General features: G+C 42.2%; 4 protein-coding genes across 7 annotated transcripts; 2 read left to right on the forward strand and 2 right to left on the reverse strand.

Moving 5' to 3' along the window:
- Positions 1–425: 425 nt before the first annotated feature.
- LOC146630276 (uncharacterized) lies at positions 426–1370 on the reverse strand. The gene has a single exon (XM_085355712.1). It carries the CDS (start codon positions 1368–1370, stop codon positions 426–428), a length of 945 nt encoding a protein of 314 aa, XP_085211838.1.
- Positions 1371–1889: 519 nt separating this feature from the next.
- LOC146630277 (lipopolysaccharide-induced tumor necrosis factor-alpha factor homolog) lies at positions 1890–2803 on the reverse strand. Of its 2 annotated transcripts, XM_085355715.1 has the most exons (5): positions 2749–2803; positions 2615–2659; positions 2480–2557; positions 2119–2293; positions 1890–2007 (listed from the first exon to the last, which is right to left on the reverse strand). In XM_085355715.1, exons 1-5 carry the CDS (start codon positions 2801–2803, stop codon positions 1890–1892), a joined length of 471 nt encoding a protein of 156 aa, XP_085211841.1. The 2 variants fall into 2 exon arrangements, with proteins under 2 accessions (XP_085211841.1, XP_085211840.1); XM_085355714.1 differs by having other exon boundaries at positions 2480–2659.
- Positions 2804–3999: 1196 nt separating this feature from the next.
- arpc1a (actin related protein 2/3 complex, subunit 1A) lies at positions 4000–12406 on the forward strand. 2 transcript variants are annotated; one of them, XM_085355716.1, is made up of 11 exons: positions 4000–4317; positions 4992–5082; positions 5361–5465; positions 5687–5909; positions 6817–6924; positions 7058–7161; positions 7308–7416; positions 8136–8211; positions 8305–8498; positions 11410–11500; positions 11590–12406. In XM_085355716.1, the coding sequence occupies exons 2-11, from the start codon at positions 5019–5021 to the stop codon at positions 11626–11628; spliced, it is 1113 nt and encodes a 370-aa protein (XP_085211842.1). In that variant the 5' UTR covers positions 4000–4317; positions 4992–5018; the 3' UTR covers positions 11629–12406. The 2 variants fall into 2 exon arrangements, with proteins under 2 accessions (XP_085211842.1, XP_085211843.1); XM_085355717.1 differs by lacking the exon at positions 4000–4317 and adding an exon at positions 4324–4428.
- A 2406-nt stretch (positions 12407–14812) lies between these two features.
- arpc1b (actin related protein 2/3 complex, subunit 1B) lies at positions 14813–21697 on the forward strand. 2 transcript variants are annotated; one of them, XM_085355719.1, is made up of 10 exons: positions 14813–14895; positions 17236–17369; positions 18133–18237; positions 19487–19709; positions 19804–19911; positions 20079–20315; positions 20407–20482; positions 20723–20922; positions 21108–21198; positions 21284–21697. In XM_085355719.1, exons 2-10 carry the CDS (start codon positions 17306–17308, stop codon positions 21320–21322), a joined length of 1143 nt encoding a protein of 380 aa, XP_085211845.1. In that variant the 5' UTR covers positions 14813–14895; positions 17236–17305; the 3' UTR covers positions 21323–21697. The 2 variants fall into 2 exon arrangements, with proteins under 2 accessions (XP_085211845.1, XP_085211844.1); XM_085355718.1 differs by lacking the exon at positions 14813–14895 and adding an exon at positions 16499–16725.
- Positions 21698–22058: the final 361 nt, after the last annotated feature.

The raw sequence follows: 22058 nt of genomic DNA on the forward strand, positions 1-22058 counted from the left end.
TGACGTGCAAATCCTCCTGAGGCTCGTGCATCACTATAGATTACACATTGCAGCAGCTGTGTTGCTCTGTGCACTGCACCTCACAGCGCATGCTCGGGCAGTCAGTGAACAGTTGTGTCTTCTCGTCCTTGCACATTTGCACCTTGTTAGAAAGCCATGTGTCAATGAAAATATATTTTCCACAAAATATTTCAGTGGATCTTAACACCCAAGGCTCAAAAACACAAAATAAAAATAAATATTTTTTTCTTCTGCATACAGCCCTTGTAGTTGTAATCCAATAGTATAAAGAGATAGCCACGACACCATCATGCTGAATGACATCACATCACATTTTTTATCCTGGAAATATGTATGGGGGAAATTTGACATTTACCATGACAACGCGCATTTAATCCCGGGCGCTCGCTCATTTCCAGTCACCTTCAGAAACTTTTCACGCTGCTCGCGCTCCGACTCAGCCTGTTCCCCGCCGTCATTGGTGCGTTTTCCAGCCCACGTAGCCACTCTGTACATTTGAGCATCACGCGCTCATCCACGCCGTAGTTCTCCTCTTCCTCGTACTCCACGTCGTCGTACTTGTGCCGCTCATTCAAAAGGGAGATTTTCAGAATTGAGTTTATGTCTCCGAGCTCAGCGTCAGTGCTGTTTTTAGCGGGGACTCTGCCGCTGTGAGAGCCGTTTCTCTGCCTTTTGGGCACGTTTTCCCTCCTGCGTCGGGACTCCGTGGCTCCTCCGGGAGCCAAGGTGGATCCACTCGCGGGATTTCTGGCGACTGAACGTTGCCGGTGTTTCTCGCTGTTTCTCCGCTGCAGCAGGAGGACAGCCTCGGGTGTGAGAGTCAGAGTGAAACGGACCTCCTGCTGATCCTTGGTTCTCACAGGCTTCACCTGTGAGTCACTCTTTACAGAAGTGTGACCAGAGTGTTTGTGCTGCTGTCTTTTAGACAGACTCTCTGAGCTGGTGACAGGAGATCTGCCTTTCTGGGATGAAGGCAGCGAGCCTTCCCTTCTGTTTGCCCCTGACACTCCTTTAATTGTTGGCAGATTACTCCTGGGCTGACTCTTCTTCCCCAGCTGTTTCAAGTTCAAAGCCAGCCTCTCCTTCACTGAGCCGCCTTTGTCTTCTTTCAAAGCTTTGGTCACAGCAGATACAGATGAAGTGTTGTTGGTGGGTCTCTCCTTCCCAGCGAGTCCTGACACAGAGCGCGTGATGGACACTGGCGGTATGAAGGGCATTTTGGCAGCGCACAGCATCAAGTAGGAGAGGAGTTCACTTTTGCTTGTGAAGTGTCGAAAGAAAAAAGAATGGACTAGGGAGGAAAGTGATTTCCTGACCGAGTTGAGATACTCTGATGCATCTTCAGCCATGCAAGGGTCAGCTGGCTGCAAGTGCGTCACTGCCTCGCGGATCCACCAGTGCTCCTCTACACAGGAATAACATTTCCTGATGCCTTATACCTGAGCTGTGAGTGGGAGGTTGTTGGCATGCTTTAAAAAAAAGAAAAAAAAGAAAAGGGCTTGTATGATGCTCATTACCCTGAGGCTCAAACATCTAAAATAAACCTACACCTCTAATCCTCTAGAGTGATTAGTGAGAGCACGTTTACTATGCACAGTACAGGTGCACATGCAGGCCTAATCCTCGCTGGATGTTTGGATGTGCAGTGAACTATGCAAACAAAGGTCACTTGAAACATTAAGCTTTTCTCCCTGCTCTGCATTTTAAATAAAACAAAGAAATAAAGCTTGAAGGATTGGCACAGAACACATTTATTTAATAGGATTCTTTCACAATTTGATTAAAACGTTTAAAATATCGAATTTTACACAACAGGAACTCGTGTGCTCTTATGTCTAAACGTGCATTTGACTCCAGCAATTGTGTGTTCACTCGCAGCACCGCTTCTTGTGCACGTGAAGAACCCGTCGACAGCGTGGACAACTGTGGTAGGCGTCCTTAAAGTGGTTTACAAAAAATGGAATCAGGCAGCAGCCGAGCACCAACCTGTGAGGCGGAAAGAACCACATGCTGATCTCTGACTTTTTAGAAATCGAATGTGTGATCGATGCTGGGATACAAAAAACAACCAGACTGAAGTGTTTAAATGCCTCTCACCCGCATAACACAAACACAAGACACACGAGCCACGCAAAAGTCCCGGCTTTAAAGGTGACCTCTGTGGTGACCCGAGTCCTGCAGGAGGGGCAGGTTGCCAGACCTGGAGAGCATCGCAGCTCAGCTTCATAGCTCACAAACTTTGCCCTGGGTGTACGTAAAGGGGCATCATACACTGTTGAGAAGAGGTTAAAAATGAATGCTGACATGCAACCTGAAGGGGATTGCTGCTAATTTTTTTTAAATGTAAAACTAAAGTAAGTAAACTAAAGTAATAAATTATTAAGCTATGTTTAAACTTAGCAGTGAGCAAAGAAAATGTGACATTACATATTCAAAATGGAGGTAGAAGAGCCTGTACCTGGTACAGCTGAGAGAATATTGTTGGGCAAGCAAACTCCTGAAGACGAGGACGAGGAAGGCGGTTGTGGTGGCTGTGCTGGTTGTGGTGGCTGTGCTGGTGGTGGTGGCTGTGCTGGTGGTGGTGGTGGTGGACAGGTGAAAGGTGAGTGGACTTTGTAGACTTTGACATCTTGATCCTCTGGAAAAATGGATACACAGTGAGGTTTTTGTTTTTTCAACCACAGGAAAACAGACTAAGCAATGCTTGAGATGAGAGGTTATTTTTACCTGGTAAGAAGTATGGCGTAGGTGCAGGAAACAGCTTATCCACATTTGATTCCATTTAAAAGGCCTGAGGGAGCGTGAGAGGGAAAACTCCTAAAATGTGCCTCCTGTGTTTGCGTCCAGCAGGGATTCATCAGCAGATGTACCAGGTGCTGTTAATTGAATTTGCCTCTGATTGGTTCAAGAAGGTATTACCCATTGTTCAATAGCGCCATGAGCATGTTAAACAGGTAGAAAGGTCTGGGGCAAACCTTCCCCCAAACAGCCATCTTGCTTAGTTTTATTCCACTGGAAATTGGTAAAAAATCAAATTTTGTTTTTTTTAAACACCAAAGATAATCTGTTCTTTATGAGTAAGACCAGATGTGCTCTATTATGCAAAATAGAGCTCCTCATTTCTTTGGATGCTTATCCTTATCAGGGTTGCAGGGAGGAGCCAATCTATGCTTTTACTGCATTAACAGTGTATTTGTGATCATTGTCATGCTGAAAAATGAAGCCTGAAAAATGCCAATCAGATACTTAACAGACTCTACTGACTTCCAACATATTAATGAGGACTTGGCCAAAAGCTTCACATTTGGACTCATCACTCCAATAAGACCTGGTGCCACTGATTTTCTGTCCAGTTCTTGTATAATTTGGCATACTTCAACCTTTTCTCTTCCTTAAGAATGACATCTTGATCAGATACTGTTTATCTGTTATAGATGGTTTTTAGGCCTACTTCTTCTTTTGTCCTTCACTTGTCCAGTTTCCTCAAACATTTTAAGAACACACTGCCTATCATGCAAAGATATGCCAATTTTTCAGCCAAGAGCTCTTTGTTAATCCTTTCTTTGGTGGAAAAATACTGAAAAAAGCCTGGAGCACTATTGCTCAAGACCACTTTAAAAAGATGACATGAAAAGCTAAATACAGAGAAACTAGGGGTGGGTCAAGAATTTTACAGTACCATAAATATTTAAAACCTGGTTTTAAAATTCCGAGTCGGTGATTCTGTGTTTTGGCAAATCAAATCAAATCACTTTTATTGTCACATCACATGTGCAGGTACATTGGTACAGCACATGTGAGTGAAATTCTTGTGTGCGAGCTTCACAAGCATTATTCACACATTATCAGACAAAACACACCATCTAAGCCTGATGAAGTCCTCTAGTCGTGTTTAATACAACACTGATACAACGGCCACAAGTCTGTGCTGTTTTGTAACCGTTTAAAGCACTCTGGGTAAAGCACCAGAGGAGCTCTTCTCGGGCTAGGAGTAACGTGAGATCTAGCGACGTGAACGAGGTTATTCACTTGAATGTAACAGCTAGCGTAATGATGCTAAGCTAGCTGTCAGCCTGGCATCCACGGGTTTTGCTGCAGAGTTTTAGCTACCGGATGCTCCCAGTCGTATCCTGCTGGCCGTCTTGACATTCCCCTCAACATTCCTGGACGAATTCGTGTCGACTGACCAGAGTCCGCGAATTCAGGTCCACTCCTAATCTAACCTTTCCCCCCGCTAGCGTGATTTAGCTCACCGGCTAACAAGAGTTCAACACTCGGGAGAACCGGACTGACGAGGTAAGTTAGCATATGGAGGCTAGTGGGATGGACAGGCTAATGGTCTAGCTGTCACCGGGAGTAAAGGCTTCTTGTACGAGGAAAAAATAATCTTAGAAAGGAGGCCTTCTGGTAAGCGTGTGGACACAGTCGTTGTCATTATATCCCTCAAAATTCCCCATCTTGCTATTAGGTCTGTGTAACACCGGCGAAATGTGAGCTAGCAATTTGATTGACTTGCTAGAAACGTTTTGCTAATGTTAATTTACCGAGGGAAGCAGCTGACCTAGTAATGGTAATATTACCGGAGCTAGCTTAGCAAGTCCGTACTGGTTTAGAAGAATGTTGTACGTCTGTTTGGGGCGAAAAAGGACTTAAGTGAAAGTCAGCTTGCTAACGTTAATTTGCCATTATTATTTAAGAGAAACTAGTAAAGAAAGCTTCTCGGTGACAGGGTTTATCTAAAGAATCCAAGCTAGCGGCTAACACGTACATTACGAGTTAGGGTGCTTTAAAAGTTAACAGTTAACTAGCTGTCCTATGTGAGCAGTGAACCAGCAGCTTCCATTATGTATGCTGTAATTTGTTTAGTTTTTAAGTCTACCGAGACATCGTTCTGGTCTCCTGCTGGCTGGGAGTGTTTGCCGTGTTTTGCTTTGCTTTGTGAGTTTTTGCTGTGTGTTTTTGCTTCGCAGAGTTCAACTTAAGGACCACACCCAAACATGTCCCTTCATCAGTTTCTGTTGGAACCCATCACCTGCCACGCATGGAACCGCGACAGGACACGTAAGGCTCTGAGACTGTAGCTATGAGAAATGCTCACTTTAACACAACACATTTCAAGGTTAAGGTCTTAAAGTCTTTGTCTTCATTGGGTGGTCAGATCACAACTACAAAGAATGCTGTTAGAGCAATTTCATCTGAACAGAGATAAGATTGACTCAGTTTATTTTGGGTAACACAGGTTGGAATTTGGCATGTATCAGAAAACTGGTCTAACTTGTTTGTTATCTGTGTGCTCATCCTGTTAACCAGCTGGTTTCTTCTGTTTTGTTTTCCTTCAGAAATTGCCATTAGTCCCAATAACCATGAAGTTCATATCTACAAGAAGAGTGGCAACCAGTGGGTTAAGACCCATGAACTGAAGGAACACAATGGCCATATAACAGGTGGTTAATCAGATGTTTTTAAGACTGATCGTTTGTTTTACTTATTTAACGTGACGTTTCAGTCCACGTCTCACCCAACATGTCAGTAAAATTAATGTTTCTGAAGAATTCTTTAATAAGTAAAACCACAGCTAAGGTGGGATTGTGTGATCCTAAAGGGGTTTCTTTTTGTCTAAGCTATTAGTAGAGTTGTTAGTGACTGCATATTGGCTGTGTTATAGGCATTGACTGGGCTCCCAAAAGTGACCGCATAGTGACATGTGGAGCAGACCGTAATGCCTATGTGTGGTCCCAGAAGGAGGGGGTATGGAAGCCCACACTGGTCATCCTCAGGATCAACAGAGCGGCCACCTTCGTCAAGTGGTCTCCATTGGAGAACAAGTTTGCAGTGGGCAGCGGTGCTCGACTCATCTCTGTCTGCTACTTTGAGTCCGAGAACGATTGGTGAGACTATTAATCCAGCAGTGGCATGATTTAAATGCATTGATGTTCTGGTGAATGTTGTGAATAATGTCTTTCTTTGAAAGTGCAGCATTTAAGTTCAGTATTGCAATTTATTTGAATTATTAGTGCATTATTTTGAACCTATACGTCCAGACCAAACTGCTTTACCTCAATTTTCACACCTGCTTTAACAGGTCAGAGCAGCCACACAGCCTGTGTGAAACGCTTATCTGAGGTGTGGCTTGAACTTTCATACAGAAGTGCGTCATCAAGAGTTGGGAGGCATGTCTCTCTCAGCAGTTATAGACTGTGAAAAATTCTGTTGGTAGCCACATTGACTTGCTACCAATATCATTACAGAAATGATACTTATCATTATAGTTATAATAACGCTACACCTGTAAATGTCATGAACACAAAAGTAGAGTTGATTTTCTTTCGTTGGCATGTTCTGATAGCATTTAAAGAAGAATGAGGGTGATACATGTGTGCTAAGCAATCACAGCACAAACCCAGTGAAGGCTATAATTATGTGAGGACGTTAACAGAGCATTAGGTGAAGGGCAGCCTTTCTCTGGTGCTCTCTACTTATCTCTGGCGCAGAGAGAGTGCAGTGCTGCAAGGAAGTCGTCATGCAAATGTAGAGGTAGGGGGTGTGGTCCAGTTTAAAACGAACTGGGAATTGAATGTCTTCACCTAGTGTAAGAGCAAAGCGTTGCATTCCAACCAGCTGATGAAGATACACTCCCAGGATTAAAGGACTTGTTTTTTTTCCTCCACCCTGTACTTATTACTTCCCTTTTATTTTTGCTGTGCCTCATAATTGATGAGTCGTTTTTTTGTTTTTGTGGGGTTTAAATATTTACATGTCCTGCTATAAAAACTTTGCTTCTTCGTGTGGTTTTAGGTGGGTTAGCAAGCACATCAAAAAGCCAGTTCGCTCCACCATCCTCAGTCTGGACTGGCATCCAAACAATGTCCTGCTGGCTGCTGGCTCATGTGACTTCAAGTGCAGGTAAAAGATGGTTCAGGAGATGAAGATTAGAGTATTGAAAACTAGCTAGGCGGCTTTGTCCGGTTTCAATTTCTGTTTTTCATGCTGTCTTCCAGCCCGCTTCCTTGCTCATCTCTCCCTCTCTGGTCTCTAGGGTGTTCTCAGCCTACATTAAAGAGGTGGAGGAGAAACCAGGCCCCACACCCTGGGGCAGCAAGATGCCATTTGGGGCTGTGCTAGCAGAATTTGGAGGAGCAGGTCTGACACCCCCCTCTGCCCCCCCCCCCCCCCCCCCCTTTTTTTTTAATTATTATTTATTTATTTATTTATTTTTAGCCTTGTCGATATTCTTTTACAGTTGCTCTGTGAACTTACCAATTTGTGTGTGTTTTGTGCCTTCTTAGGTGGAGGGGGTTGGGTCCACTCTGTCTCTTTTTCAGCTTCTGGTAACCGTCTGGCCTGGGTCAGCCATGACAGTACTGTCACAGTGGTGGACAGCTCTAAGACTGCCAGGTATGTTTAGTTGTTACCTGTATTCTTCTAAAATGCACATGGTTTACTCATTCTTTATATAAGAAGTCAGAATTAAAGCTGACTTCTTTTATTTATATATATATATATATATATATATATATATATATATATATATTATATACACAATTATATATAATGGTGTCGCCTGATAGATGTTGGGTCTGAATGTCAGCACATCTCGTGAAATTAGAGTTGTCTCCGCACCTGATTGTGGGATTTGACAGATTCACTAACGGCAATTATGCAAAAAATGTAAAAAAAAAACAACAATCATCTCAAGTGAGTAAGTTACAGAAAATAATGCAGGGGGTAAAAACACAATTTGCACTTTGAATTCTTAACATTGACCACAAAAGGGCAAATGTTGTGGCCTTTAAAGCAAACTGAGTAATGCCATAAAGAGATTACCATTGTTGCATAATCATAAAGCAGTTAGTGAAGTGAATCCATCCCAATCTCATCTGAAACAAAACCCTTTTCATTCATTTAAAATTATCCCACACTCATCGTGTTGCCAAAGGTACCCATCCCATATTTTTCTTTAATATATATGATTTTTTTTTTTCTTTAGCTACAATTAATTTTGGGGTGTTTTAAACTATAGTATTCAGTAGCCTGTGCCTGTGTTCTCTTTATCTTTTTAAGTGCAATCGAATCAGCCACTCGGACCATATTAATTTTATTTTGTTTGTGTTTAGTCCTTCACAGCTGAAGACGGAGTTCCTTCCTCTGCTCAGTGTCATTTTTATTTCAGAGAACAGTCTAGTAGCTGCGGTAAGAATAAAGCATATGGTGGCTGCATGTTCCTTTGCACAGATTTCTAGTGATCCAGGAGCGCTGTAGTAACTCTGCTGTCTCCCTCCTCAGGGTCATGACTGTTGTCCGATGCTGTTCCGTTGCGACGACGGTGGAGCGCTGACATTTGTGACAAAGCTCGACCTCCCCAAGCAGAGCATCCAGAGGAACATCTCTGCCATGGAGCGCTTCAGGAACATGGACAAGAGAGCCACCACTGAGGACCGCAATACTGCCCTGGACACACTGCACCAGAACAGCATCACGTAGGTCACCCAGAAAACTAATGCACGCATGGGTAATGCAAACATTTTAATGGTAATTTTGGAGACTATATCCTATGGTGCAGTTGAATTATATTATGAATCATATTCATTTTAACCAACACCCCATCTCCAAACTTTAGCCTGTACAAAACACAGATGGGTTTTAATGTTGGGCTCTAGTATTTTAGTTCATCAATACTAGCTTGCTGGTAAATGAGCACTTAGTGTTGAATCAATGCTGTTAGGCATCACATGTTTGAGAAAACAGATGATTTTAGGAGCTTTCCATTGTTCTGCATCCACTTCTATTATTATTATTTCTATTCTTTATACATAAAAACAGGTTTTGCAACAACCTTACATACTCTGTTTGAAAAGTATATACAGTGGGGCAAAAAAGTATTTAGTCAGCCACCGATTGTGCAGGTTCCCCCACCTAAAATGATGACAGAGGTCAGTAATTTGCACCAGAGGTACACTTCAACTGTGAGAGACAGAATGTGAAAAAAAAATCCATGAATCCACATGGTAGGATTTGTAAAGAATTTATTCGTAAATCAGGGTGGAAAATAAGTATTTGGTCAATAACAAAAATACAACTCAATACTTTGCCAACAAAGGTTATGTTACAATAACAGAGGTCAAACGTTTACTATAGGTCTTTACCAGGTTTGCACACACAGTAGCTGGTATTTTGGCCCATTCCTCCATGCAGATCTTCTCGAGAGCAGTGATGTTTTGGGGCTGTCGCCGAGCAACACGGACTTTCAACTCCCGCCACAGATTTTCTATGGGGTTGAGGTCTGGAGACTGGCTAGGCCACTCCAGGACTTTCAAATGCTTCTTACACTCCTTTGTTGCCCGGGCGGTGTGTTTTGGATCATTGTCATGTTGGAAGACCCAGCCTCGTTTCATCTTCAAAGTTCTCACTGATGGAAGGAGGTTTTGGCTCAAAATCTCACGATACATGGCCCCATTCATTCTGTCCTTAACACGGATCAGTCGTCCTGTCCCCTTGGCAGAAAAACAGCCCCATAGCATGATGTTTCCACCCCCATGCTTCACAGTAGGTATGGTGTTCTTGGGATGCAACTCAGTATTCTTCTTCCTCCAAACACGACGAGTTGAGTTTATACCAAAAAGTTCTACTTTGGTTTCATCTGACCACATGACATTCTCCCAATCCTCTGCTGTATCATCCATGTGCTCTCTGGCAAACTTCAGACGGGCCTGGACATGCACTGGCTTCAGCAGCGGAACACGTCTGGCACTGCGGGATTTGATTCCCTGCCGTTGTAGTGTGTTACTGATGGTGACCTTTGTTACTTTGGTCCCAGCTCTCTGCAGGTCATTCACCAGGTCCCCCCGTGTGGTTCTGGGATCTTTGCTCACCGTTCTCATGATCATTTTGACCCCACGGGATGAGATCTTGCGTGGAGCCCCAGATCGAGGGAGATTATCAGTGGTCTTGTATGTCTTCCATTTTCTGATGATTGCTCCCACAGTTGATTTTTTTCACACCAAGCTGCTTGCCTATTGTAGATTCACTCTTCCCAGTCTGGTGCAGGTCTACAATACTTTTCCTGGTGTCCTTCGAAAGCTCTTTGGTCTTGGCCATGGCGGAGTTTGGAGTCTGACTGTTTGAGGCTGTGGACAGGTGTCTTTTATACAGATGATGAGTTCAAACAGGTGCCATTCATACAGGTAACGAGTGGGGGACAGAAAAGCTTCTTACAGAAGACGTTACAGGTCTGTGAGAGCCAGAGATTTTCCTTGTTTGAGGTGACCAAATACTTATTTTCCACCCTGATTTACGAATAAATTCTTTACAAATCCTACCATGTGAATTCATGGATTTTTTTTTCACATTCTGTCTCTCACAGTTGAAGTGTACCTCTGGTGCAAATTACTGACCTCTGTCATCATTTTAAGTGGGGGAACTTGCACAATCGGTGGCTGACTAAATACTTTTTTGCCCCACTGTAGTCTGTGGTAATGTGCACACTTCATGTGGTTCTAGTGAGCAATCAGACATTGTGCAGACAAAATTTGGATGAGCCGTAGACACATGACTCATCACTCAAAGTAAAATGCAGAGCCATAAGCAGCTGATTTCAATTAATTCTCAGGTGATCTCTGGTGTCAGATCTGCTTAGCTTTACGTGTTTTCAAACAGGAAGCGTTTCAATCTCTAGGTCACAGGTCAGAAGTTTTATTTATGTAGTGCTTTTATTGTTTTAAGGTGTAGTTTGGCATTGCAACACTCAAATGTGACCAAGAGGACCGGCAGTAATTAGCTGATATTTTGCAATATATTCTGAGAAACAAATTTGTTTGCTTTCTTCAGTGTGATAAGATTATTCATGTTACTTTGGAAGTACAGTAAGAGCTCCAGACTTCAGTTTTGTTTTTGTTTTCCTCTAAAGAGTTTACTGCTGCAAAACTTGTAGATCAAGTCAAAGATCAGCATCTTGAATGCTGTCGTAGCAATGTTTGCACAGAATGGAATCTACTCAGTCGTAATTTGCTAACACGCCTCAGCCTGTTAGCAGGGAGTGAATGTGGTGAAAGCAGGGACTCAAAGAAAAACAGGGAAACAAGAGACACGCAAAAATAAGAAAGGCAGGTCCGATTTATATTTGAATATTGCACACAGTGTGAAATTGTGTCTGGTAAAGAGGTGTAAAACAACCAGGAAAAAACGATTAAAAGCACCTACTGAATCCATTCATGATGGTGGTGTTTTCCACCTTATATGTGATATTTCAGCCACACCCACAGACTTCCCGAAGCCTTTTTGTCACCACTACCATTTAACTAGCAGCAGATAAGCATTTTAGCAAATTTCCCACCAAGATCACAACGATAACAAAGGCTTGTCAACATCATCACCTGTGTGTTTGTTTCTTAGCCAAGTGTCTATCTATGAGGGAGACAAAAGGGATTGTCGCAAGTTCTGCACCACAGGTATCGATGGAGCAATGACCATTTGGGACTTCAAGGTAAAAATGCACAGAAACAGTGTTTTTTGTGAGTTAACTTTTTCTGAGTCTTCCATCACTAACTCTCTGTCATGTGTTTTCCTCCTCAGAGTCTAGAAGCTTCTATCCAGGGTCTCCGCATTATGTGAAGAAACCTTTTGAATGAACGGAGAGACGCTGCGGCCTCACTTCTCCCCCTTTTCCTCCCCTGCCCTCACCCCTCTTGCCCCTTTTCCGTCTCACCCCGGCCCTCCCTCCACTCCTGCCACGCAGCCAGTAACATACATACTTTATCGAGTGTCTGCTGAAGCACTGATCAGACCATAACACACTCTTGTGAGTGTGTGCTTAAACTCACTCACACACATACACTCACTACACACGCTGAGCTGACGTGTGACTTCACTGTTGATTTTTTTTTTTTCCCCCATTTTGTTTGTTTTTAAACGAAGGTTAACCAGGTGTCAAAGTGGGAAGGTCCTCTGACACGTATTAGACGTGACGTGAAATGTGTGTTTTTATGTTCTCTAACCTCCTGTACCAAAAGTTGAACACTAAAAGGTGCATTTTATCCAAAATCAGATTGTATTCCACCTCAGGCTAACCTTAACATGCTCTCGGAATAACAACATTTAGTAGACCGAAAGTAGACGTTTTACTGGAGGATAGTTCGTATTCTTCAGCGGGCGAATTTGCTTTCACTAGGACCCGGGGTTACTGATATTCTGAGTACATGTTGCGTGTTGGCTTTTGGGAGTTGTACAGAATCTGATGGTGGAGAGAGAAAGCAGCTGTCTGAACTCTGTGTGGAGTGACAGCTGGCCAACACTAGGCTCTGTAGCTCCTACACTAAAACCACACAAGATGGAGGATTTCTATGTAACTGACCATGAGTAGACATGAAATAAAGATGAAATACATTTACAGTACTCAACTCAAATGACTGTGCTCTTCCTTTGTGTATGTGGACAGATGGTAGTTTGTGTGTCAAATTACAATATGTAATCCATATTTCTGCTTGTCATAGGTTAGTGAAGGCCCAGCTAAATGCAAATCTTGGAGTTTCTGAAAAATTCTGGAACATTGTTTCTCTGTGCGGATTTTTAGTAAACAAGGTTATATCTTCTTTCTGTGTCGGCGTCACCGCAATGATTTTTAGCTCATTTAGCCGAAGGACAGACGAACAAGTTGGGCATCCCTCCACAGTTCACTAAGATTGCTACTCCTAGAGTATTCAGGTTTTACTGAAAGGTGTACGCATCGATCGCCTATTGGGTCTTTACTTAAACTGTGCTGAAGGTTTATATTTGGTCCTTTCACCAGTTTCACAGGAATCAACTTCTCATCCTAGTATTTTAGTGAAACAGGATTGAGTTGTCCTGGATATGACTGTTTTCAAGACTCCTTGAATCCTCTGTGGATTTTTAATTCTCATTGTATTCAGTGCAACAATACAATCAAATTTATCGCTTTCTTCCCCCATACTTTACCTGTTACAGTGAGCTGCAAATTGTGAAGAATCATGAGTGGGATGACGTAGTACGCCGCTGACATTCTGGGATGTGAACGCACTGAATAGTGGGTGTTATCGTGGGTCATCTTTTTCATTGTCTTTGTTGGCACTTCAAGATGACCAGATGAGATAGAAATCAAAACCTACAGTTTCCCGAAGCTGGTGCAAAAGTAAATAATGCTTCTAAGATTTCAAAAAAATCAAAGAAATATCTTTAACCTCAAAGGACCTGGGTTGTCTAGACCACAATGCTAAATATTGCTCTACAAGGGCCTGATATCCACTTACGAGTAATGTTCCCTCTAATTTTTCACGTGTCTGAGCAAACTCCCTTGGACCACTGTGAGCGACAGCAGACGTGTGCACTATGGTCACGCCAGCATCGAATCCATCCAAGTTACATGGTTTATTAAAATAATCAAATTACAGCATTTATGTTAGACTACTTTTAATTAACTGCTTTAGCCCACTTACAATGAAAATTTAAAAAAAAAAATCTTGTTCATGACCTGTGTATGTTAACACTATTGGAAGTAAAAATAACTTGAGCTCCAATTTTGAAAACACAACTTTTATATATATATATATATATATATATATATATATATATATATATATATATATATGACTTATATTGTGAATCTGTGGTCTGGGAGAGAGTCCTGTAACTCTCTCTCTCTGCAAAATACAGTATATAATGACCAATGTTGGGCAATTAATTATATAGTTCTTCAAAAAAGTAACTGAGTCTTGCAAACAACGTTTTTTGCAGCAGTTTACCTAAAAATGCAGCCAAGGCGTTTTTTTAAATAAACATTTCAAACTATTTACAGAACAATCAGCTGTTCTGCATCAAATCTGATGCCACACAAATTATTTGTGCCACTCCAAAAAACAATTTCTGTCCACTATGAGATAAAGGAGAACAACAGCCTGATACCTGCAGGCCTGACAGCAGGAGATGTATCACTGCTGTAACACCTGTAACATTCAGCAGTCGCCTCATTGTTCTGACACACACAACAAACTATTGACTACACGACACACTAACGACACAAGATTTGCGCTAAACGTGGCAAATCTCTCACATCTCAAAACACCACCGTCACTCCTAAAAAAAAAATTTTTTGTCACTCCTGAAACTTCCCCCCTCCCTAAACAACAAATGCCATGTTCTGATTGGTCGACATGGTACATTTTTCCACCAATAGGAAAGGGTGGGGGGTTTGGTATTGTTTTTGCTCACAGGTGGAGAGTGCTTTCCAGCGTTTTCCTTCTAAAACGCCGTTTTTACCGTTTCTTCCCGCAGTAAATATAAACAACCATAGTATTCAGGAAAGAACCAAACATTGCAAATATTTTTTATCATAACTCTGGTTTTCGTGGCCTATCAACACAATTTAAAAACTGGTATAAAGTCCACACTTTTCTGTCCTGCTCACATCTCCAATGGTTGTACACGTTGTCATTAACGTGGCTTCACTCCACGTCAGCCACGCCGCTTTGCTAGCTAAAACACCGGTGTCGGCGATGGACGCTGTCATAGCCTGTCAACGACGTTGATTAGCTGCGTATGTACGAATGTGAATCGCATTATTGGCTGGACTATGGGATAAGGTGGCATCGTTCTAATCCCATACTGGAGCAGCCAGTCACTCACTGACTAACACTGCAAAACAGAATTGTTAAAGTTTTAATTTTAATTTCAATTCAGGCTAGATTTTTTTTTTTGTGCGCAACGCAGATTTTTCTGCGCAGAGACCGTGCCAGCAGTGCGCAATTGCGCACGCGCGCAGCTTAGAGGGAACATTGCTTACGAGGACATTATACTCCCACTCTTCTATTGAAATTTAAAACTAATGTCGTCACATGTGGATATCAGGACCTTCTAGAGTAAAATCAGGTAAAAAGATAATTCTTTGTTTTTACATTTATCAGGTCCCAATCAGTCCAAATAGCAAAGAGAAATTAAAAATGCATGCCATGAAAGAGTTCAGGTCTTAGGAGGTTAAAGAAGGCTTCACCTGCTTCCTCATTCGCAAGGGGTCAACACGTTTTGTTTTTTTGAAACCCTTGAAAGTCTCAACCATGAAATAATTTCCAGAAAATGGACATATTTGAGCCTTCTGACAATTTAAATTGTAAACCATTCTCTATATTATCATGTGAGTCACACTGATAATATAGAGGTCTGTGCCAAATATGATGTGCTTGGTGTTAACAAGGAATTTGTGTCTCCTTCCAAGATCATGTTAATGGGTGTTTCACTCGTTAGGTGAAACTACTACCACTGTGGATCTTTAAAATATCCTTTTTACTTTCCACACATACTCACACATAATCAGTCTAACTGTAATTGTACAAGCAATTTGTTAAACGAGTTGACAGTATTTTGGCAGTATTTGAAGTCATTAAAGTCCCAAAATTAAAAAGAAAAATAATACACTGTCTCCCAATAAAGGTTGGGAAATTAAATGAAGTGTCTTATGAGTGTGTGTGAGATTTAGGCCCATTTGAAGTTCATTAACTCCAAATTGGAAACAAAAGTACCTGTGAACAGAGCAGCTCACCCGTATAAAACAAGTAAGCAGCACGGCATGAAACTCAGTCTTAACCCTAGCTTCAAGGCTCTCACTGACTGCCAGTTTTATGCTTTTCCTTTTAATCCCAAATGGAAATTATGAGGAGTAAGGAAAATCTGCTGCTGCCAAGAAAAAAGTGATTAAGGCAACGTGCTTCTTTAAAAGCTTGAAAGAAACGCTTTGACATAGCAGTTAAAGTCTAATGAATAGACGAAGTAGTAGTCCAGTCAGTGTTCAAAGAAACATTGACTGGACTTACAGTAAAAAAAGATTTCAGATCTATAAACGCAACAACAAGAGCTCCAGTGGTTTCCACACACACTGTTTGCAAGTGATTGTGCAATAAAAAGCAAATTAACTTGTTTTCATAGCTAAATGTTTGAGGTTGCACTGCAGTGATGCAACGGGGTAAAACTAGTTGGCGTGCAATCATAACAAGAAGATAAATGAAGAACAGGACACATAATGTAACTGGTAGACAAATAATAGCAAATCCAGTGTAGAGCCAACCCCTTTCTCCTCCTGATGCCACCCTCTCCTCCCTGCAGATTCCTCCCTCTTCTTTCACTTCCTCCTTTTTCTTTATGCAGACAGCCCCGTACGCCCCTCCCCCTTCTTTTCCGTGTCTTTCATGCTTTTCTTTTCTTTTTCTTTTTTTGCTTCCCCCCCTCAGATTCAGCCTCCTCCTTTGTGCATAACTTTGTATTGTGTTTATGCCCCTCCCTCTTTTACTACTTTTAACACTTTTTTTCTGTTCCTGTTTAATAATGTTAAAGTTCAATTAAAGAAAAAGTGCAGTTTTGGTCCCCCTTCTCTCACATTTCTCACGCCACGCCCATGATTTCTTTATTTCCACCCTCAGAACTGAAAAACCTGCAGAAACTTCCTGCCTGTCTCCCCTCTCTGAGCTTCACTGTACCCTCCTCCACTTCCCCCTCTGACCTCTCCTCCCCTCTCTCTCTTCAGTTCAGCTTCTCTCTCTTCCTGCACTCACTCTGTCGTTGGCGTTCGCGTTGACTGGCCAGAGTCCGCGAGCTGAACACCCTCCACTTTATTTGATCCGCTACTTTCCTCTGCTTTCTCTGCTCTTTTTTTTAAAACTCTCTCCCATCTCTTCAGCTCACCCATTCATCTCTGTCCTGCCCTCGGGGGTAAGTAGCCTAGAAAATATTTAACAGTTGACTGAGTGTGCTTAGGCACTCACTCACACACCCACCCACCCACACACACATATTTGAGTATAATGCATTTTCTGCAAAGAAATATCCAAAGCGTGCTACAGGCAATCGTGCTTCCCACACATTTGTGTTTTAGTGTTTGTAAAGTATCTGATAGAAATGAAAGAAATTTGATTTTTTTTCCCCTGGTTTCTTCCTCCAATGGTTGAGTGTCTTTTTCTCTTTTTTTGTGGGGATGTCCGTTACCTTGGACCTGCATAGTTTCTGTCATTCCTCTGAAAGTCTGGATTTCATTAACACGCTCTGAGTGAGATAAGTTTAGTGTGTTTCACCCACAAACGGAGTTTAAGTCAGTTCATTACGTATCAAACACTTTGGATCATTTCACGGTTTCATTCAATAAAAAGACTTTTACATTTCTTCGTGTACTTCAACACTTCCTGCTTTCAACATGAAATGCAACTTCTGTTTTTTTTTTTAAAGACTTGACAGCCCACCAGCCTCTGGTTCCTCTCCTACTACTTCCTGATCTCCTTCTAACATCTGATTGGTCATGGCGTACCACAGCTTCCTGCTGGAACCAATTAGCTGCCATGCCTGGAACAAAGATCGATCCCGTAAGTCTGCCCGCCCTCTCTGATTGGTCACTCTTTTGCTCTTCAGTGACTTCCAGTGGTCTCATCTTTGAGCTGAGCACAACATCATGGGTGCATATTGCTCTGACTACAGTCTGTGACAGATGGTGTAATAGCCCAAGGTTTGCGACTGGCTCCCAGGTGGGAGAAGGTATTTCCTGTTTCCTGTAACAGTGGCGGCGGCGTCTGTAGGCCTCTCTGAGTGGTTCTTACTCTCCGTTAGCTGGAGGAAACCAGAGCCTTATATGGATGTTTTTCATCAGTACTTTGGTTTCTGGGCAAAGCGGATGTAAGAGACGCTTTAACCAGGCTGTTCGAGTTTCACTCAGGTTTGCAAAATGAACAGTTTAGTCATTCTGTGAAAAAAAAAAAAAGCACACCGAAGTAAGCCACACTGCTGTTCTAGGACAAACACTGCTTCACTGACTCATCTGCTGACTAAAACATGCAGCCTTTGCTACAACGTTACAAAAAACAAAGATCGCAGGTCTTGTGCGCCTTCTATTTAAAGATGCTGTGTGTCTGTGTGCTGCCTCCAGGCTCATACATACAGTGTTTTTTTGTTTTTTTTCTCTCTTCTCATGTGCCCACTCAGCTCTTCTGTGTTACTCCCCACTGAGCAGCCCGCTGTAAAGCTTCTCGTGTCAGTCACGCTGTACTTTGTCCATGATGAATATTGTGTTCGTACGGTTGACCATCTGTGCTGATATGGTTTGAAACACAAACTTCTTTGTTTCCGCCACAGAGATTGCCCTGTGTCCCAACAACCACGAGGTCCACATCTATAAGAAAGATGGGACCAAGTGGACCAAAATCCATGAGCTAAAGGAACACAATGGGCAGGTGACAGGTGAGACACAGCAACACTAAAACTAGTTAGGGACTTTCTGACATTGCCTTGTTTCCCAAAGGGTCGGATCCGCATGTTTGTTTGGTCTTGGAAGCAGCACTGGCTTGAGACAAACTGAAGTTTGGTTTGCATGTAAGACGAACATATTAACCCCTAAACCTCAGAGCCACTACTCAAGTTCACCAATTCTGAAAGTGAAAATACAAGATTTTGTAGAATACTTTAGGTTTTTCTGTGACATCGAGCACAAGTTTCCATCATTTTTTGGGATCTGCCTAAATCGATATCAAGGAAATGGCCATCCAGCTTTCCAGTATTGCTAAATCTGTGGTTGCCTTATCCAGTGGTACAAAATAAATCAAGCTGTAGGAACATTTCCCCACCTCTATGTGATTATTAATGCTCATATTGCTTAATGTCAAGCATCAGATCAGCCATTCCCAAAGTCAAGAGTGCTGCGGCCTCCTTAAAAACCAGGAAATACCACAATCTTTAATCTTTAGTCTAATCAAAATACAAGAGGAAGTGATGTACTTCCTTGAAAATTTTATTCAAAAAACACAAAGAACACAGGCTGTTGTCTATAAATCGCTAATGCTACCCAGTCATATAGAAAGCATTTAGGCTAATGTGTGACCCACCTGCTACTGGGACACAAACTTCAAAACAAGAGCAGATAAATATATATAAATGTACATACTTGTGAGTAATTTTTACGTGAATTTCTGGTGTAACTGCAGCCCACCTGCAGTACCTTCACACTCCACCAGGGGCGACTTAGATTAGCAGAGGTGACAGCTAGCACATAGCTACCAGCTAACACCTGCCCCTATCAAAGTGCCCATGCCCATAATAATGGATTACTTTTAGCTTTAACACAAACTAAGTAAGTGAGTTATATGAAAGGTGCGGCTCAATACTTTTGTTGTAGTGTATGCTCCTTCTACTGAGACTTCACTGGTTTCACAATTTCCTGTCATTGTCTTAAGCTACTCTAATCAGCTGCTGGCTATGTAGATTGCCAGTAAGTATAAAGACATCAAAGTAGATCCCAGTCACTGCACAGTTACTTTTATCTCTTTGAAGATAAAGAAAAAAGACTCTATAGATTTTTAGTCAATTATTTATTTTGGATGCATTTGAGACGTTGATAATAGCATAGCTCTTCTTCCTTTTCTGCCTATTTGATGTAATATAGAGAAGTGAGTGGAAATGTGTTCCTGAGAGTTTTTTTAAAAAAATCTCGCAGGTATCGATTGGGCTCCGGAAAGTAACCGCATAGTTACCTGTGGAGCGGACCGTAACGCCTACGTGTGGACCCTGAAAGAGGGAACGTGGAAGCCCACCCTGGTCATCCTCAGGATCAACCGTGCCGCTCGCTGTGTGAAATGGTCACCTAAAGAGAACAAATTTGCTGTTGGCAGCGGCTCTCGTCTCATCTCCGTCTGCTATTTTGAGCAGGAAAACGACTGGTGAGCGAATTCACTAATATATGCAGAAAGCTTTATTTGAATACTAAGAAGCGCCCTTGGAGAGAGTTTAGCAACCATCTCTTGTTATCTGCAGGTGGGTGTGTAAGCACATTAAGAAGCCGATCCGCTCTACAATCCTGAGTTTGGACTGGCACCCCAACAACGCCCTTCTGGCTGCTGGATCCTGCGATTTCAAATGCAGGTATGTCACAGACAGGCTTAGCTTTCAGCTTTATTAAAATTACTTCGTGTACAGCCCAACACTGATGCTACTCCTAGATATATAAAAAAGGAAAGTCCTCATACAGTCCATGATATATGGCATGTGGGTTTCAAAATAACAATATATCTCCACCCTCACTCTCACAGAGTGTTTTCAGCCTACATAAAGGAGGTGGAGGAGAAGCCTGGGCCCACTCCCTGGGGTAGCAAGATGCCCTTTGGGGAGTTGCTCTTTGAGTCCGGAGGGTCTCCAGCAGCAGCTCAGACTTCAGGAGCAAGCGGCGGCTGGGTGCACAGCGTGTGCTTCTCGCACTCTGGCAACCGCCTGGCCTGGACCTCCCATGACTCAACTCTTTGTGTGTCCGAGGGCGGCAAGAACGGCACGTAAGTGAAGGCAGAGCAGTGTAGCTGGGCGTGTTGTGTGTTTACATTGCTTTGTGTGCTCCACTCTGACTTTTTGCTACAACTTCCACAGGTTGACCAGTCTCAGCTCGGAGACACTTCCTCTGCTGTGTGTCACCTTCATTACTGAGAACAGCTTGGTAGCAGCTGTGAGTATTCATTTATTCAGCACACACAACAGTTCCTTTAATTTAATTTAAAGTAATTTTATAATTTTATATCCCAAACTTTTCTGGCCCAGTGTCTCCATATAAATAATGTAAATAAATGAATAAATAGCGCTTTCTGGCTGTATCTATTCTAGCATCCAGAATAACAAACAAGAGTCTAGTCTCTCATATTTCCAACCTGATATTGTAATATCTCCTTTTGTATGTCTTTTCCTCTAGGGCCATGATTGTTACCCGGTGCTGTTTGTGTATGACGGTGCCAAAGGCAGCTTGACATTTGGTGGCAAACTGGATGTTCCTAAGCAGGCGGCCCAAAAGGGCATCAGCGCCAGGGAGCGTTTTCAGAACCTGGACCGTCGAGCCTCGGAGACCCAGAACACCGACAAGGACCTGAACACTCTCCACAAGAACAGCATCAGGTCAGGAGAAAACAAATGCTTCGTATCCATGAAAATTAAAACCCCCAAAAAGCGAGTGGTGATGTGTGGTTGGGTATGAGAGGGGATTTGGTTAAAGTGATATTTTTTTTAAATATAGCTATGAAAACCCTAAAACAAATGATATGTTACTACTTGGCTTTCTCACGTCTCAAACAATATTTCAGCCAAATCTCTGTGCTGGAAGGAGGAAGAAACCAGTGCACCAAATTCTGCACCACTGGTATGGATGGAGGAATGGGCATTTGGGATGTCAAGGTAACACACAGACAGACACAGACATGCAGGATTGCCAGGTATTGACTACCACAGTGATTTCACATGTCTGTCAATGTCTTTTCAGTCTCTGGAGTCTGCCATGAAGGACTTGAAGATAGTCTAAACTGAAGTTTACATTTCTCCGACCAAAGTTGCTCCCGGAGTTATGGAGAAAAACTGCTGCCTTATTACCCAAAGCTTCTTGGCCTTATTTTAATCAGGTATATTTTTTATATATGCAGGTTCAACGAGCAGACTTCAGTTCAAACAGTGTTTGCGATCTCTCTGAAGCTTTATGCTGAGCTTGTTACATTCAGTGCTGTATACAGAGGGACTGACCACATGTCTGCAAACGGTACTTAATGACTTAGATTAGAGCTCAGCCTGAGCTGACTGCTTAAAGCAGGCATTTTCTATTAATCAGAATGAAATGCTGCAATAATTGTTAAACGCTTATGCTGGTCATAATATGCATTTAATAAAAGATTACTGTTAAAGTGCTCAGTAGAATCTGGTTCGTGTGTGTGTGTGTGTGTGTTTACGTCTGTTTAAATCTGGATTAAGGACTTTGAACCTTTCAGCTCATTGTTTATTTGTCTGTACAGATGGACAACTTAAGTTCAAAGTTCGAACACTTACAGTTTTAACTGAGAAAAGTTGCTGTCTCGTGTGACGCAGATGAGATTATTTTTTTCTAACCTGGGGAAAAGCTAATATTTTGTATAAAAACAATGTTGTAATGTAATATATTATTCCATTTTTATAAAATTTACATCCTAAAACGTACTGGTTAGATAACATAATGCTTAAAATTAACGAACACAAGTTTGAAAAACCCGCCATGAGTACAAAACAGCAAT

The sequence above is a fragment of the Diplotaxodon limnothrissa genome, linkage group LG6, assembly GCF_057381915.1.
Source record: "Diplotaxodon limnothrissa isolate DT_005_m linkage group LG6, D_limnothrissa_male_GT1.1, whole genome shotgun sequence".
Taxonomy (NCBI): Eukaryota; Metazoa; Chordata; class Actinopteri; order Cichliformes; family Cichlidae; genus Diplotaxodon; species Diplotaxodon limnothrissa.

Bases quoted from the DNA above. Each gene is read 5' to 3' on its own strand.
- LOC146630276 (XM_085355712.1), bottom strand. From the start codon at position 1,370: ATGGCTGAAGATGCATCAGAGTATCTCAACTCGGTCAGGAAATCACTT.
- arpc1b (XM_085355719.1), top strand. From the start codon at position 17,306: ATGGCGTACCACAGCTTCCTGCTGGAACCAATTAGCTGCCATGCCTGG. The intron at 19,710-19,803 runs GTGAGCGAATTC...TGTTATCTGCAG, and splicing joins TTTGAGCAGGAAAACGACTG to GTGGGTGTGTAAGCACATTA. The intron at 20,316-20,406 runs GTAAGTGAAGGC...CAACTTCCACAG, and splicing joins GAGGGCGGCAAGAACGGCAC to GTTGACCAGTCTCAGCTCGG.
- arpc1a (XM_085355716.1), top strand. From the start codon at position 5,019: ATGTCCCTTCATCAGTTTCTGTTGGAACCCATCACCTGCCACGCATGG. The intron at 8,212-8,304 runs GTAAGAATAAAG...CTCCCTCCTCAG, and splicing joins AGAACAGTCTAGTAGCTGCG to GGTCATGACTGTTGTCCGAT. The intron at 11,501-11,589 runs GTAAAAATGCAC...TTTCCTCCTCAG, and splicing joins TGACCATTTGGGACTTCAAG to AGTCTAGAAGCTTCTATCCA.
- LOC146630277 (XM_085355714.1), bottom strand. From the start codon at position 2,803: ATGGAATCAAATGTGGATAAGCTGTTTCCTGCACCTACGCCATACTTC. The intron at 2,660-2,748 runs GTAAAAATAACC...CCATTTTTCCAG, and splicing joins TACGCCATACTTCTTACCAG to AGGATCAAGATGTCAAAGTC. The intron at 2,008-2,118 runs GTGAGAGGCATT...TCCGCCTCACAG, and splicing joins CTTGTGTTTGTGTTATGCGG to GTTGGTGCTCGGCTGCTGCC.